An 18,288-nucleotide genomic window follows, 5' to 3' on the forward strand; every position below is an offset into this window, starting at 1 on the left:
TCATTTCCTCTGTTCTTTACATGTCACTAAAAGCCTTTTCCCGTGCCACTCTCTTTGCTGTACGCCCAGCCTCCCATTAACTCTTTAGATTGCACCTTCTGCATAAGCTCACCTGTCTGCACCTTGTTTTTGTCAGCCTTTGTTCCTCCCTCTTCTTGAATCACGTGTTATCAACTGTTAGCAGCAGGAATAAATGACAACCTGGAGAATCAGGGATGTGAAACTAAATGTTCATCAGTCTGTACATACACTGACCTCATTATCCACCATTAGAACAGGATACTGAAAAGGTGCCCTTTAATTAAAACACTCAAATATTTTTACATTTGAATTGAATTCTTTAATTTGTGTAAATAATGTTGTTCTTTTCTTCTGAATCCCATCTGATTACCTACACTTTAAATCAACTTACAAAAATATGCAGGTAAGAGTCTGGACTGTGTGTGTGTGTGTGTGTGTGTGTGAGTGTGTGAGAGAGACACAGAGAGAGAGAGACAGCGTGTATTCATATCTTTGTGGGGACCCAAAATTGAAAGTTGAAGGTATTTTTGAGACTCAAAATGTGGTTTTAGTGTCAGGGTTACAGTTGGGTTATGGTTAGGGTCACTCAGCCAATGAAATGTCCCCACAAGATATGAATACCTGACTAAGAGAGAGAGAGAGAGAGGGGAGAGAGAGGGGGAGAGAGAGGGAGAGAGAGTCTTTCCCACATGTGACTCGTGTCTGTATCCGGGTCAGGATCCTGCCCTCACAGCTCTTCCTGCGTCATGCTGGAGCTGAAAGTGAAAGAGTGCATGTAGCACAGTGCTAACGATGACCTACATCCTTTCATCCGGCCTTTAGTCACATTTCGACCATCACGTTTCTATTTTAATCTATTCTGGCCGACTGTTTCTCACTGTTACTTTTTTAATTAACTTTCTTCTTCACGTTCACGTCCACTTGATTCTTTAATTAAGTTGTCATTTCTTTTCTGTCAGATTAGTTAGGCGATTCTTTCCATCGAACCGCACCCACTGGGAACACTGGGCCCTCACTGGTCCTCACTGCTGTAAAGAACGTACGTGTAACGAACACACAACATTCACATAAACGTGTTTCAGTGTCGTGCGGTCATGAAACTAAATCAAATGTGCGCTAAACTAAATCCCTTTTTTTCACCATCCACCAAGAAATCGAGCTGTGGGGGTTATCCTCACAGAGAGGAAGTGCAGGAATCAGCTGTTCCACTCACAGCTGATCTCTCCATCACTGAACACACAGACAGACACAGACTGACGGACGCTCAGCTGTGTGTGTTTGATGTCAGCTCGCCACGAACCATCTCAGCGTACATCAGCTGTGCAACATTTTTTTCTGCATGTTTCGCAAGAAAAACACCTGCCACGTGTTGGGACTGTGCCGAGTGCATCTACAGCATGTCGACGCATGTGCAGCCACTATATCTTATATAATACTATACATGACTGACCTATTATTAGTTCTTAAAGAGCTTCCATGTGTGACGTGCAAACCAGTCCAAGCAGCAGCCTGACAGTGTACGAGAGCCCTGCGTGCAGGTACACGCCGAGCATGGAACAATGACAGCCGGTAGCTTCACAGATCTTTTAGTTTAAGCTTAAATACCTGAAACGTCAGTAATCTCAGCACTAACGCTAAGTGTAAAGTTGTTGGGCGTATCCCAAATGTTAGTGTGCAAACAGAAACATTATATTTGTCTGAACTGATCTATGTGCCGAAGCTGCGTTCAGGTCATAGCAGAGTTTTAAAAATGACTGTAAATGTTTAGTAGTGTGGGCTAACGGAGCAGTGAGGAGAGATCACTTCTCTCCTTCCACAGTCATGACTGAGCTGCACCTGGCTGGACAAACACCCGTCTGAGGTCACCTGCTCACGTTTTCTGCACATATGAGGAGAGAAATAAACCACGAGTCTGGCTCAACAAAGATTCTAAAGATTTTCAGGAGTTTCCAGAGGAGTCGTGTCACAGCAGCCCCTGATTTGCATAAAGTAGCTCAGGGCTCGACTTTATGCAAACAAGGATCGAGGGCCTCGACTCATCATCCACAACACAACACGTTGATATCAGAATGCTCTGAATGACTGAATACGTACACGATGAAAGAGTCTGTGGACACAAAAGTCACAGATACAAGTACGTTCTGGAACTCGTGGCGCTGCAAAGCCCCAAAGTGCCATCAAAAATAAACTATTAAAGTACATTAACTACATATATATCTCCATATATATAGATATACACACACACACATATTTAAAAAACACTAAGAAGGAGCCTCTGAAAGTCAAACTGATTCCAGTTCAGCCGATCGCCCAGGCCATCTTCTCCTGCACTGAGCTAAAAAAGCTCACTCTGAGGGAGCTGCTCCTTCGTGCTGCTCGTCTCGCTCCTCACCTGACACAGCTGCCTTCAGACTTTGGAGACTGAAGACTGAAAACTAAAGCAGACGTAGTTCAGCTCCAGCTATCAGCAGCAGCAACAATAATTCACACAAAACCGAAGCTGAGATTCGCCCTCTGACATTCAGGTACTGAAAGTACAGCCCACCCTCATGGCGGAGCACAGGACAGTAACGAGCAGTCGATCCATTTGTCACAATGACACTGAAACTGAGTCTTACTAGAAAGAGTGTTTCGTGTCTGCAGCACTGCGGTTTAACAAATATACTTTGTTTACTGTGGTCTGAACCAGGTGAAACTCGGAGCTTTTTCCTGTGGTTTGGTTTCTTTTCATACAGAGAAAAATCCAAGTGAACTCCACAGCAAAAGTAAATCCAGGAAGAATTTGCTGTGTGGGAAAACTGGGAATTGTTAGGCTCATTTCGCGGCTAGCTGCTAGCCCGTACAGACCTTTGCACATCTGTAGTACCTTCTCTCATAACCACAAAGCATTTGTGGCTGCGGGACGTTTTTCAGCTCAAACTTGTAACGTACACCTGGTAGTTGGTTGGTTTGGGGGTCAGTCCGCACCATTAACGAACCGCTCCGGACTTTGATTGGAACTGTACGTCCTCCACCTGCTGCTCAGGTCCACACTCGAGTGCGATTTGTTCATATCTGCACACGTGAGCCGTGCCGGGGGGGGAAACAGGCCAGACTTCGATTTAAACGCACTAAACAGCGCAGGTGTGAAAACGCCATTAGACTCTTAAGAGGAGACCTATCACCACGGTAACCATGAAAACTTTGAAACAAGTGGCAACTGTATGGGCTCAAAATGTGGTCATAAATATTTTGTACTTGTAAAAAAGATTTGTGTGTGGACTTAGAAAAAAAACCCTGCAAGTTACAACTACGAATTTTGACCCTATTTTTCTTCCTTTCATCTGATTGGTCAATGTCATGTCAATCACAAATGTAACAATCCAATCAGAGAACAGATGGGTTTGGCTGTCGAGGGGCGCTTTTTTTGAACTGCAGGTCTTTGAAGGGAATAAATGCCCTTTTACATGCCAACCCAGCGTTTTCCTTCATCACCACGAAGGAAAACAGTCTGTGGTCGTCCGAGTTTGGTGATTTTTGTGTCACAGGTCTACATGTTTAATACAGGGACTTCCACAGCCTTTTCAACAGCGCTGCGGACCGCGGGGTGGGGGCGGGCAGTGTTTTGGAAATGACAGTCTTCATTACAAAGCTTTCTTCGTTATGAATTAGCATACATGTTTTTATTGAACATTTGAGGAACCAGCAAAAAAAACAGAAACTCTTGTAGAGGACATAAAGTCAGAGATAGAAAAGACAAGGAGCAGGTGCATCTAGTACAGGTAGAGCTGCTGCAAAAACCCACAGAGCCCAGCAGCCAGCAACAAATTCTGGATCCTTTGCTTTTAGTTAGCAGTTAGCATTAGCAGCACATCCTGCGTCCGATGTGAAAGGACTTTTATGCTGCGCACTGTGACTCACAGCAATGGTCCCGGGTCAGCCCTGACTTTGTGTTAAACTAATCCTAAAGTAATAATGGTGTTTCTAACCACTGATATAGCACAGCTTTATCCTTTCAACAGCTACTGAAAGTTAGGGGACCTAGCTGCTATCGGATATTTATATAGCGATCCTCCAGCTTCAAACTGTATCACCCTTCAAGGACCTGCAGTTCAAAAAAGCGCCCCTCCGACAGCCAAACCCATCTGTCCTCTGATTGGATTGTTACATTTGTGATTGACATGACATTGACCAATCAGATGAAAGGAAGAAAAATAGGGTCAAAATCCGTACTTGTAACTTGCAGGGGTTTTTTTCTAAGTCCACACACAAATCTTTTTTACAAGTACAAAATATTTATGACCACATTTTGAGCCCATACAACTGTTCTAACCGACCAGTGTTGTGTTACTGTAACAAATATATAAACGTCATCGGTGGCACAGCGGTTAGAGCTGTCACCTCACATCCACAGGCCCAGTGGGCTCTGTGTGGAGCTGGGTACGACCTCCCACAGCCTGTTAGGTTAATTATTGATTCTACACCGAAGAGGACCACAGGCATGTTTGTCTGTGTTAGTCCTGCGATGGACTGTTCTCCTGTCCAGGCTCGACCCGCCTCTCCTCCTTACAAACAGCTGGCCAGCTGTTTGTTGTTTTCTCAGGACCTTTGGATCAGACCTGCTTTGTACAGGAGCATCAGAGGTTCAACGCTGCAGTAAAACAGTCACTTTACTGCATTCAGACAATCTCTCCATGGCGGCCCCAGTTGGCACAGTCTGTGTGAAGATCGTGGAAGAAATGAAGCTCAGACTTGTCTACTCATCGATTCTGACAGCAGCAATCTTCAGTAACGAGTGAGAAGCAGCAGCACAAGACTGACGGCTGCCGTCTCTCTGTGAACGTGCACGTGTCAGAAACGCGAGGCTCTTCCACGCCGGCGTCTTCCACACCACAGTCCCTTTCTGTAGTTGCTTTACTGTCTTGCACTGATTTGCATGACGCGATTTGCATGAACTGAGAAAAGAAGTTTCACGTCAAGCCGCCCTCCGCGGCGCCCGCGTCTGTGATGAAGTGCCGTTTGCTGCGGCTCACGTGCTGCTGCTTTGGGTGAAAGTGTGCGAGTGCGCATTTCATTTAGTGTGTTGTTTATCAGTTAGATCCCCCCCGTATCCTCAGCAGACTGCAGGCTCCTCTCATTGTTATGAAAATAGAACAAATATTCTCTGGGTGCGAGTGTGTGCTTCTGCGAGTGTGTGCTTCTGCGAGTGTGTGCTTCTGTGAGTGTGTGCTTCTGCGAGTGTGTGCTTCTGCGAGTGTGCACATGCACAGCTATTGGTAATAAAGCAATGATGGAATAATTCTCTCCCACTCTCACACCGTTTATTATCTCAATAAAAATACATTAGCTGCCGTCTCCCTCTCCTCAGTCTGTTTGTCTCTCACCCACCTCCATCCTTCTATCCTTTGCTTTTTATCCTCCAACTACAAGCAGCCCCTTCTCCCCCTCCTCCAAGATTGCCCCCTTATCATTCATCCCTCCACCCGTTATCCCCTCTTTCATCCATCTCCCTTTCTTTTATCCTTTCATCTAATCAGCATCGGGAATTTATCGATACCTCCTCCCCTCCATCTGCCTCACGGAGTTGCAGTCCTCTCCATCCATCACATCGGTATCCTCCTGCTTAACCCCGATCCTATCAGTTACCCTCTCTAACCTCCCTTTGGCCTCTTTATCTTTTCCTTCATCCCTTTGTTCCCTCTCTCTATCAAAACGTAGCTGAGCTGTTTGGAGGACCTGAGTTTCCCTGAGTGAGACATTATGACTGTTACCACTCAAGCTTACAGCTAATCGCAGCTGCAGCTCCACGTTTAAGGCAGGATGTTGGCATTTCTCATCTTCACCAGAATCCAAATAAAATCAACAGCCATTAGCATCACCGGCGTACCTGCCCAGTCTATTAGCCACATGCTACATTGGTGTATTTTGGCACCACAGGTTTCCTGTTAGAAGATTTTTCATTTTGGTGCAACCCTAAACTGTGCATGAACTACCAATGACCTCACTGATATTAGAGTTTAAACCCAACTCTTTATGTCGAGGAAAGAAAAGCATCTTTCTTAATCACAATATTTCCCAGTGTGTGTTCGTTAGGCTGATTATTTTTTGTCCCCTGACAAATTAGTAGAACTAAAAGTCCTGATAGCTCAGGGTTAGGGTTTAATATAACAGTGTTACAAATGCCCTGGTCATAAAGTGAAACGAGCACACTTTACACCACAAACCAAACAAATTACCACAGTGAAAGCTGCTTCTTCTTCATTCTCTCACAGACCCTCTTTTGGTTTATCTTCATCTCTAACCTTCATCAGAACAGCTGATCCCGTCACAGGAACCAGGAGAGCTGAACGCATGTTCCTTAAATCTTTACACCAGCTTCCTCTGAATGTAAGAACTGAAAAACCGATGAGCTGCTGCTGGTGTATAACTCAGACTCGTAGGTTGTCAGGAAGTGGTCAGCTGGTGGTACCGTGAGTCTGATCCAAACACAGCGATGATACTCTGAAAGGTCCGATTAACTGATTGGTTTATTTTTTGATACGGGGTTTACAAAACTGTAAGATAAAAAATCAACTGAAATGAAAAGAGATGCTACGAGATATGATGGAAAAGTTCCTGTTTGTTTTTTTTCTAGTGCTTTCCCGCATCTCAGAGACGAGGAGGAATACGAGTCGACTCGTAAACTGACAACTTTGCGTTCATGTTCAGGTCACAGAGAAACTGGGGAGTGATGAGCTCACTGGTGGATGCTGGGGCTGGTGGAGGGGTTGAAAGAGCAGAAGCGCTGACATATCCGAGGGGGATGAGGGGAATTCTGCAGCACAAAGGTGTGCATGAACCTCAAACTTATTAAATGAATGCAACCTCAGACCTCTCTGTGCACGTGCCTGCTTCACAACAGAACTAACATATACGAGCACATTCAAGGAGATAAAAATAAAATATTATACTGGCAGAAACAGAAGAAAGCATGCAGCGGTGTTTCTGGACTCATCTCCACTGAAGCTAAATCACACACACCTTTGAACGTGCACGTTCTCCCACTAGTGGGAATCTGGGCTGTCATTATTTTCCAGATCTTTCTATTTTTATTTTTTCACCCTTCCACCCATCTTCCTCACCCCTCTCCATCTCCTCCTCCTCACCCCTCATTCCTCCCCCTCCAGTCATAATAAGTGCAGCAGTGCGCCGTCTTGCTGTTGCAGCGTGGGACGGCTGTCTTCATTACTCTTCATTTGGAGCAGAGGAAGGATGGACAGCCATGTCATTCAACTGGATTAGTCTGCTCTGTTCTGCTTTATCAGGGAGGCATGCTCGCAGCATGTGAGCATCTGTGTGTGATAAAGGACAGGCTGTGTGTACTCGCGCGTTTGCATGCATGTCTAGGTATGTGTATGTTTGTGTGTGAAGCCATGATGAAGAGCAGCAGCCTGACATTAATGCTTTCACTGACATGATGAAAAGGGACTTCTTGCATGCAGAGTCGTCTCCGTCTGTGCCAGAAACCTCTTCACAAACACGCGATGTGTAAAAATGTAGCCTTGATACACTAGATTTCATACAGACTTCATCAGCACAAATGTACGACGGGCTGAGTGTGTTTGTGATCTGTCAGTTTGCATATACAGTGACTGAGAGTGAGGCAGCCGGTCAGGCAGTGAAAAAGAGTAATGAGAGGAAAACAGAGCTTGAATCCAGCCTAACTCTGTGTGGTTTGTCCTTGAGAGGCAAATATGGATGTAAATATTCATGCTTTCTCTTCCTTGCTCTGAGTTCCACCTTCAGACAGAAATGCTCCAGAACAACAATCAGATTTCTTTTCTCCTCATCTGCATCACTTTTCTGTCTTTTGTCCTTCAATCCTTCTGCAAAAGGTCAAATTAGGGGTCATCAAGTTTTATTTTGAATTTGAACTTTCATTTGTTGCTTAAATGCTGTTTTATTTTCACTTTGAGTACTTTTATTTTGAAAGGTTTCTCTAGGGCAGGGCTCTCCATGTTACTGCTGTTACACCTTTAACAGGTGATGCATGTTGGCAGTCCTGAACCTCTGTATTGTCATTAGTAATGATTCATTGATGGTGCATTTCTATCTAGTCTTTATTCATCTTTGCACACATATGAATAGAATGAATCTAACATGCAGGTCTTTGGAAAAAAGACGATTTGAATCCCAAACCTTCTAACCGCTGCACCATCGTGTCAACAGTATACTAAATATATACAGACATACTGAACTTGAACTTGGGGAGCCGCTACAACGAGTCTTCAACCTCAGTCTGCGACTGGGGAGAGTGCCCGCCCTATGGAAGACATCCTGCATCGTCCCGGTCCCCAAAAAGGAACCGGCCCAATGAGCTGAATGACTTCCGACCGGTGGCACTGACGTCACATCTTATGAAGACTCTAGAGCGGCTCTTCCTCAACTTCCTCCGACCACAGGTACAACATGCCCAGGACCCACTACAGTTTGCATACAAGGCGGGTGTCGGAGTGGAGGATGCCATCCTGTACCTCCTACACAGAGCCCACTCACACCTGGATGGGGGAAAAAGGCACGGTCAGGATCCTGTTTCTTGACTTTTCCAGTGCCTTTAATACCATCCGGCCCTGTATGCTTCAGGAAAAACTGAACAGGATGGAGGTGGACCCCTGCCTGGTGGCTTGGATCTCCGACTACCTCACCGACAGACCACAGTACGTCAGGCTGAAGGACATCACGTCTGACACAGTGGTCAGCAGCACAGGAGCACCACAGGGAACTGTGCTGTCCCCTCTTCTCTTCACCCTGTACACCTCTGACTTCTGCTACAACTCTGAATTATGCCATATTCAGAAGTTTGCAGATGACACGGCCATCGTGGGGTGTATCTGGGATGATCAGGAAGAGGAGTACAGAAGTCTGGTGAGGAACTTTGTCGCATGGAGTCACACAAACCACCTGCAACTCAACACCTCAAAGACTAAGGAACTGGTTGTGGACTTCGGGAGGTCCAGAGAAGGTCCACTGCCAGTTCAGATAGAGGGGGAGGAGGTGGAGGTGGTCAACAAGTACAAGTACCTCGGGCTGTGGGTGGACAATAAACTGGACTGGTCATGCAACACAGAGCACCTGTATAAAAAAGCCCAAAGCCGACTGTACTTCCTCAGGAGGCTGAGGTCTTTTAACATCTGCAGGAAGCTCCTGAGGATGTTTTACCAGTCGGTGGTTGCTGGAGTACTTTTCTATGCTGTGGTGTGCTGGGGGAGCAGCACAGCAAAGAGGGACTCATCCAGACTGGAGAAACTGATCAGGAGGGCTGGCTCTGTGGTCGGCATGAAGCTGGACACTCTGGTGACAGTGGCAGAGAAAAGGACACTAAAGAAACTGATGGACATTATGGACAATGCTGGGCATCCTCTGCACACGGCCATAAACAATCAGAAGAGTCTGTTCAGTGACAGGTTGCTTCTCCCCAAGACAAGAACTAACAGACTTAAAAACTCCTTTGTCCCACACGCCATCAGACTGTTTAACTCCTCTCTGGAGGGGAGAGGGAGGGGAAACAGGAGGACAAAGGAGGGGGGAACAACTAAGCTGTAGTGCCTCTTCACCTCACTGTACAATACCTTGTGCAATACTTTTTGTAAATAGTCAACAGTGCAATAGACTCAATACTTGAAATGTGCAATTCACTTGTATTTTTATTTTTTATTCCTATTTATTCTACTTATCCCCTTCGTATATTTTATTTATATTTGTCTCTGTATTTATATATGTGTGTGTGTGTGTGTGTATATATATATATAACAATTCTGTAACTGTAACTTCGGTCGGTGCTGTGCTTTTTGGAAGTCGAATTTCCCAGAGGAACCCACCCGAGGGATTAATAAAGTTCTATCTTATCTTATCTTATCTTACTGGACCTGGTCTTTTCCATTAAGTTAACAGAGTGAAGGAGCTGTGTTTCTGTCGATGAGCAGTGCGATGCATTGATCTTCTTATAGTGTGCCCACGTTTGGATCCAGTTTCTACAAAGTGTTTTGTAACGACACGCACTGGCCCCTTTAGAGACTCCCGACTCTCTTCAGTCTGAGCGAGGCTCTGTTTGCTCTCCTCCTTTTCCTCTGATGCCACGTTTCCCACAAGAATCGTTAGTCAGCATTGTTCTGCCAGAAACTCCAGGCACAGCCACATTTCAGCCATATTTGGCTGCAGGTTGTTTCAGCCAAACAAGCGGCTGATCAGTCAGTCAAACTCACATTAGTGTTGTCTGAGCACTGCTCGAGCGAGTGTGACCTTTGTACAGAGTTAACATGGTAAATGCCACTAATGCGCTTCAGGCTGCTGCGTGTTGTATTTCTAATCTGCTCTCTGGTTTTTGCATCATGCTGCATCTAAAAAAGAAAATATATCTGTAATTGATTACAAAGCCGAGTACCCATTCTGGGGCATGTTGAGCATCAGCACCATGGACAGAGCACCTCCTGCAGCATGATTTCATCACTTTTTCCTGCTCTTACTCATTATTAGACCAAACACTGCCCAAATGCCTTGTGTTTGCCTCATTCATCCTTTTCCTCAGAATGAAGCCTATAATTGTTCTATATATATCTCTAAAGGAACAGCTGTTAGTTTCTTTATCTCACAGAAATATCATGATGTAATTCAAGATTTCGTCAAGAATGTAGCTGTTATATTAGGGATGATGACAGATTAAACAAAAACCATTCGTCCATCCATCCATGTCCAGGATGCACAGAGTTAGAACTGCCCAGCCCTCCCACTTCCTGCCCACCTACTTTAGCTCCTCTGGGAGGCGCTCTCCAAAACAGCCAGGATGCTGACTGCACTCCAGCACAAACACAAGAAGCAAAGGCGCGAGTGCTCGGGTTATATGCAAGTATTAAATATTATCATATGCATAGCCTGTTTTGCATAAAATAATTTTCATCATCTCTTTTTCGCCTAAATTCACATTTTATTTTTGTGACATTTCACAAGTTAACTTAAAATTCCCCCGACACATAAATGAAAACTCTGCCCCCCCTCCTGCTCCCTCCCCCGTTTCTCGCCGGAGTCTTGATTCATGTGCAGTCATCTTCAAACCATTTCTCCTAACACACACTTTTCTAAAATCATTTCTCCCTCCAGAACAGATTTGTGGGTTAATATTTTACATTTTTCCAGACAAGCAGGGGACTGACTGAGTTCATGTAGACTCATTAAACTCCAGAAACATATTGTCGAAAAACACCGCAAGGTGTTGTGTGACCTAATTTGAAGCTCATTCTGTAGTTAAAGAGAATCTCAGTGTGATCATTTCTCACATAGTTCAGTCTGCGAGCTGCTGCTGATGAACCGACAGAGAAGCTTTTATTTTGCAGGGACTCGGGAGAGCTGTTCAACATGACGGTGAGGATTCAGGGACATAAAAACTCATCCTTGTTTCTCCAGTGTAATATATGAGGCAGACACACACACACACACTTCTCTCCGAGTCTTGTTTGCTCACGGATCATCTTCACAGCATCTCTCCTAGGAGGATCTTGGCATCTTTGTTCACTTATATAAAAAACTGCTGTGGAATACATTAAGCCACTGATATGGCCGTGTTCTGTTTTCAGTGAGATGAATGTGGAGCATTTGAACTTATAGATCCGTGTGTTTAAGTATTCATACAGCTGCTGCAAGTGACCTGATTGCAAATGAAGCCAGGAGAGGTAAGAGAAAGCAGACAGCATGGAGAGGCAGCAGATGATTAGACCGGCTCTCACGCTGGGTGCTGCTGGGATTCGGGTTTTGTCTTTATATGAAATATGAGTTCAGTTCTTCTCACTGTTAGTCATCCTGTCAACTTAAAGGTTCAGAGTGAACGTTCCCATCCGAGGGTGTCAGATAATGCTGTTTGTGCCTCAGCGCACCAACATCAGAGAGATTATGGTGCTACTCTACAGAGTCTGTCAGAGTTCAGAGGCGGGAGGAGCGCTGCTGTCAGAACGCCACGGTTCACGTGCCGTTTGGACCTTTTTGTTTTGCGCTTGGTTTTGCTTTCGTCCAGCTTCGGTTTAATCACTACAAACAACTTTGTTAGATTTGGTGGACGCACCTCTTCACAACAGTAATCCCACATGCTGGAAATTGAAGAGTGGGGGGGGGGGGTCACCGTAGTGTCCCCACCCCCACCGAGACACGCCAACAGCTTTGAGAATAAAGCATCGTTTCATGTGTTGGGAATGGGAACAGCAACATTGCACCACCAGACCGGAGCACCGTCCCGTCAGAGTTTCCCACAATGCTCAGCTGCTGAAGAAGCTATTACGGCATCTTTCCCGCACAATATAAAGCACCTTGAGGCAACTGTTGTTTTGATTTGCAGTTATATAAATACAATTGCATTGAAAACAGTGAGACATTGACTGGTTTCACACATTTCCACTGAACAAAGTCTTGCATCAGCATTGCACCAGAAAACTGTTGGTCCTGAAGTTTGAACCACCGATGTTAGCTTCTGATTTGCAGATGCTGCCGACAGATTCTGATTGGCACGATCCAGCGTCCTCGTCTCGGTTCCCCTCTTGCCTCACGTTTGTGTCTTTGTCACGCTCGATGTCTCCTCGAACAGACAGGAAGCCAGAGAGGTCCGATTGCAGGGGAACTCCTCCCCTGTACATTTTAAAGACTTTTGACAGCAAAGAGCAGCTAAATGTGCAAACTGCAACATCACAGGAGGCCGCCAAAAATACTAAACACACCTTCAGATGTTTGAGGTGGATTCTTGCTCACAGCTGTGGTGAAGATGAAAGCCCCTTTTTATTGTATTTACAGTTAAGTCTGAGCAGAAAGGAGCCCTAACAGGATATCATGACTCCTTATTTCTCACTGACACAGCGTCACAGTGCTTTACAGCCACGCTGCAGTTAGCAGGAGCTGCACTCAGAGGGCAGTCATGGTTAATGGGAGACAGAGGAGGATGACAGAAGAATGAACATGTGTGATGGGAGATGAGGTCAATCTTACCTCTTCTCGTATTCTCTTCACTGTTTCTCCTTTCTGTGGAGAGACACAGGAAGGACAGTCATCTCCGAGTGTACCGAGTCCTTAATGAAGATGTATTAGACAAGTATCTGAGCAACACGATCAAATACATACAAGTAGAGCTGGGCGATATGAGATTTTTTTCATATCACGATATGTTTTTTTCATTTCAGGCGATAACGATATCTATCACGATATCAGCCAAATAACTATATTTGTAAGATTTAAATGTGCCGTTGCTCACAAGTAAAATGTGAAATAATCAGCAGCTTGTTTTTATTTAAATATTTATTTCCCATAATAAGTTCAACAGGGTAGATGTACTTAAGGAACATGAGACTTTTTCAGATAAATAAAGGCAAATATTACAAACTACACAAAAGGCAGCCGCTAAAGCGTTTAAGTTTCAAAATAGAACAAACGAAACAGACTAAATTGTCAATTCCACTTAGAAACAAAATATTAATTCTAAAAATAAATCTTAGTTTGTTTTACAGAAGAACAGACAAAACTGACTAACTTTTGTCAATATCAAATAAACTGAGAACTAAAAGGAAATTCTCAATCTCTCCTTGTTGTATAGCTGAGCTTTTCAAACAGTTTTAACAGTTACTTTAGTCTGACAAAAGCCGAATGACGAATTAGCGCTTCCAGTCAGAGACTGAGGCTACGTCCACACGTACACGGGTATTTTTGAAAACGGAGATTTTCCGTTTTCGTTTTAAAAAATAATCCCGTCCACACATAAAGGCAGAAATGAAGGAAAACGCTGCTATGAACATGCCAAAGCAGCAGGTGGCGCTAGATTCCTAACCGTGCAGAAATGTTGGCCAATCAGAAGTCTAGAAGCCTCGGTGGGAAAAAGTAAACAAAGCTGGGGCATAGAAGCAGAACCGAGTCGTATGTGTGGACGGACAGTAACTGTGTGTATATGTAAGCATTTAAACACTGCAGAGAGTAGAATTAACAGTAACAGTATTGTAGAAATTCATTTCACCGAAACAATAACGTGGCGCACAGTGTGACGCATGCACCAGTTTATTGTATTTCCAGACTTGCTTTCGGCACATTTACAGTGCACGCTACTCTGTTTTTTGTCAGACTTGAAATAGCCGAAATACCTTCACACTACGGAGCTTCTATGGCTCTTCCGTTCGACAATCTCTCCGGCGTTGGAACCATCATCTGTTTTCTCTTCGGTCACGCTCGGTTGATTTTTCTAGTCGGTGCACTCATTTCCTCCATTACCCGCTGGCTGCTTCCCAAACAAACACACGTGTGGCTTGGCACTTGTGCTGTACGTAACAAGTCACGCGACGTGACGCTGCGGCTGTGATTGGTTCGGCTCTGCGCTACGTAATTTGGATCGGCTGACCTTTTTTTTTTTTTTTTTTGAGGACAAGAGCGGCGAGGTCTATCGCGATAGCTGAATTTTTCTATCGAGTAAAAGTTATATCGCGATACATATCGTTCTATCGCCCAGCTCTACATACAAGATCATTTTCCAGTGTTTTTAAATCGTTGAGGAGTAAGCTACTGCTACTGAAAGACTGACTGAAAAATCCAGGTGAGGAAAACGAATCAGCGACGCTCGCTGCCTACTAATCAACAGCCAGCGGGATGCCCCCGAGCAGCTTCACTGGTGGAGCTCCTCAGTGAGCTAGGCGGCTAACAGGTATGACAGTGCGATGCTGTGAGTGTGACACACGTTTGCTAATTCGCTCAGGAAAAACATCGGCGCGATAAACAAACGGGGCTAACACGGATCACATCTGCGCTCTGAGCTGCGTAACATTTATCTCTGCCGACACGCGTCCTCATTGGCCGAGCCTGCCCAAACCAGTCAACCTGGCAGGCTCGTGTAATGCTAGCAGGAGCCCCGGAGAGCAGCTCCTGCACCGTGACTACAGACTGGCACGATCCAACTAGAACCATCATGTAATTTAATGCCATCTTTGTGTCACAGTTAATAGGCCGCATACTGGAAGTGACTGGGTGGGTGGGGGGGTGAAGGATATCAGCCCCAATTGTGGGTTAGCGAATGTGCCGTGGGGGCCAGCGGTCATTATCGCGCCTCGCTCAGCTGTGATATACTTGGATAAAAATCCTACTGGGCTTTATTTAACACGTCCACGCTTAAACGGGCTCGCTTCCCCTGAGAGCAGCGCCTTTTCAGTAAGTACAGACTCGAATGACACGGCCTGACTGGAAATGTTACACACTGTTAATGCACATTTCACGGCAACTTCATATCATGTAGAAGGATTACGCCCAATGTTATCATGACAGGCGTGCAAATTTCAGAAAACTAAAGCCTGAAGTTGGCTCTGATGTTGGTTTTAGAGGATTTCTAATGTTTTTTAATTTCACTTAAAAGTTCATTTTAATGACTTTTTCACAGATTGAGTGATTTTTACTTCCTGGCAGATCAGATTTTTTCATACTGGGTAACACGATGATAGAAGGGAACGTTAGCTCACCTTTCCGATGATGCTTCCTACTTCCTGCAGAGAAAAAAACAAAACACAAACAAGAAAATCATTTCCTCAAATTTAAAAACAAGCAGACTCGTGTAGCCAATCAAACTTCACGTTTTGAACATGCATGCATACCTGCTTCAGGCGCAGCAGCATGACAGCGCTGAGATATGTTTATGCGCCAACATTTAATCGTGTTGACATTTTCATTTTCATAAAACATGAAGCATTTTTTTCTTTTGTGTCACCAGCTTCACATAGTTTACATAACACGAGCTCTAATAACACGAGCTCTAACAGGAGGTCAGCGGGGCGACCGTGTGCAGGAGGCGTTTGGGACGACAAGAGCCACGTGAAAGCAACAGTGTTCTCAGCAAGTGTGGAAGAGACATTTTAAAGAGTATAGAGTGAAGGTTTGGTAATCGTGGACTGTTCTTCTGGGGAACACGGGACGAGAGGAACGCTCTCAGGTTTCTGTGCTTTCTAAAACATGGAGTCCAGGAACACAGAGCAACGGCTGCGATCTGATGATTGAAGTTATGAAACCTTTGTTCATTCTGCCGTGTTGAATAGTGAACTTCAGGGAAACTTGGTGACTTCGGACAGGCTTACTACTTCCTGTTGGGATTCTCCGTGGCCGGGAGAAGAGAATTGACCTGGCCAGACAATTATGGTTTCCCTTTTCCCCAAATTCAGTTGTAGTTACTCAACTTGCTGGTTTAAAGATCGGTGAAGTGTTTTAATTTGATTGAGCTGCATGCTTCTTAAATGCTTAAATAAATATCTTGCCTGGATTTAAAGACAAAACTGTGGAAACTGGCTTTTGAATTCTTCATGTGCAGCACGGTGGTTAGCACTGCTGCCGCACAGCACGAAGGTCCAGAGCTCATTTCCTCATTTCCTCTGTGAGTGTGTGGGGATTCAGTCTGCGCTGGCCTCGTCCTCACCTGATCCTGCTTCCCCAGAAAATAATATTCTGTTTATTATGTTGGCAGTTTTTTCTCTATAAGTTAAATTTGGGAACCTTTTAAAGTTTCTGAATCGTTTCCATCTGAGATATGATGTTATTATAACGTAATTATTTATTGATGTCATGTTCTTTTCTCTGGCTGCTAGCAGCACAATAACCTGCAATCTCCTTTATTTCTCTCTAATTAACACGAGTAACAGTCTTGCTCACCTTTCCATGCATGAGGAGGCGCAGTGTGAGCGTGACTCCCATGGCGCCGTCTCCAAACTCCTGTTCACAGCTCATGGTAGAGGAGGTGGTGGTGTGGTGGGTGAAGGTGTGGGTGGACTCTGCTGCTGGGAGACGCATGAAGGTCTGAGGCCCCGAGGCGTATGGAGCTCTACAGAACACCACAGAGAACCCTTTGGAGAACCCAGAAAGGAACCCTCAGAGAGCCCTGGAGCTGCGAGAGGGGGAAGGGGAGGTCGAGGTTTGGGGTCGGACGGAGGGGCTGTACGGGCGGAGCTGGCGTCGGGGTGGGATCTATCCTTACTCCGGTTTCTGTGGAAAGAAAGACAAGAAAGTGATGTTTGAGTTTGTGACTGTTTCTACTTCACATCCCCTCAAAGTTAATGTCTGTATTTAGACCCGATGAGCCTAAAACCAGCATGTTGGGATCAGTCTGCTTTTTTGTAAGCCTCTCATAATCAGTATTTGCTGAGAACAGCCTTTATTGACTTTTTATTATTCTCTCACTCTGATGACTGTATCCAGAGCGTCTTACTAAACATAGCGCAACAGGAAACGAGTCATTTCAGCGCGTAAGAGCTGCTGTAATGGGTGTTGATAGATATGAGTCAGCAGCTACAGATGCAGAAATTCAGAGAAAAACACACAACAACAAAGGGAGCCTACGACCATGCAGCACTGTGTTAAACAGGATTTCCTCAAGAGGCTTCAAACTGAACTTCTTTGTCATTTCAGGCACACTTTTAACCCCAAATCCTGTTTTTAAAGCAATTTCCACAGATGTAGGAAAACCCTAAAATAGAGTGATAAATTGGGGCGTTTCTCTTCTCCGTGCTTAGTTTGACTCAGGTGCTGGACGCTCCACGTCACCTTCTTTGGTCCCCACAACAGATTATCCATCTGATCCTCCTCTATGACCAACCCTCTGCACGCCCTGCTGCATGCTGATGTCCACATCTACTCCTGACACAGCACAGGATCACCTGAGTTAGTGCACAGCAATACTATAGCAATGCAACATCCATATTTTATTACATAAATTAAAACACTATGAACAATAGGGCTCCATCCTGAGATACCCGTCCAACGCCGCACACACTCACTTTACTAAACTACTGCTTTACTCAGATGGCTCAGTCACATGGGTAAGAACAGGACAGACCTCCCTGCATCGACAAAAAGTTCTTTCACATTCTGCAGCTTGTCACGACTCGAGGGTGTTGCACACTCATGACTTTTCACTGCAAGGCGACTGCACAGGTTCTTCTTTCTTCTTTGTTGGACTGACTACAGTCACTCTCAGACAGACTGTCGAACATTCGTGAACAACTGCCGTCTAATTTATAAATGCAGACAGATTTCCTCATATCAAGAGTCAGTCAATGAGCAACACTCGAGGGTACCAGCTCAGCTGGCAGGTTCTGGTTATATTCGTACAGAACAGAAGGGTCGCTGAGACCAAACAGAATATTTAAATGTGAATTTCTGTCTTTCCTTTTGCATTAAAAGAATCTGAAGTGAGACAATTCTGTCAACATCTGTTTCATCCAATAATCTCAATTTTAACTTTGACATAATTTGCAGATAAACAGTCAA

General features: G+C 44.8%; 1 protein-coding gene across 1 annotated transcript in view; it reads right to left on the minus strand.

The window, feature by feature from the left end:
• The window catches only part of pcbp4 (poly(rC) binding protein 4), a 75,333-nt gene extending 58,521 nt beyond the window's left edge, over positions 1–16,812 (minus strand). The window contains exons 1-3 of the mRNA XM_085354772.1: positions 16,675–16,812; positions 15,498–15,521; positions 13,000–13,032 (exon numbers count right to left, since the gene is read on the minus strand). Of these exons, the coding sequence (XP_085210898.1) occupies positions 13,000–13,032; positions 15,498–15,521; positions 16,675–16,812 (195 nt within the window). The remainder of the gene's footprint in view (positions 1–12,999; positions 13,033–15,497; positions 15,522–16,674) is intronic.
• Between the last annotated feature and the right edge of the window lie 1,476 nt (positions 16,813–18,288).

Source organism: Diplotaxodon limnothrissa, linkage group LG5, assembly GCF_057381915.1.
Source record: "Diplotaxodon limnothrissa isolate DT_005_m linkage group LG5, D_limnothrissa_male_GT1.1, whole genome shotgun sequence".
Taxonomy (NCBI): Eukaryota; Metazoa; Chordata; class Actinopteri; order Cichliformes; family Cichlidae; genus Diplotaxodon; species Diplotaxodon limnothrissa.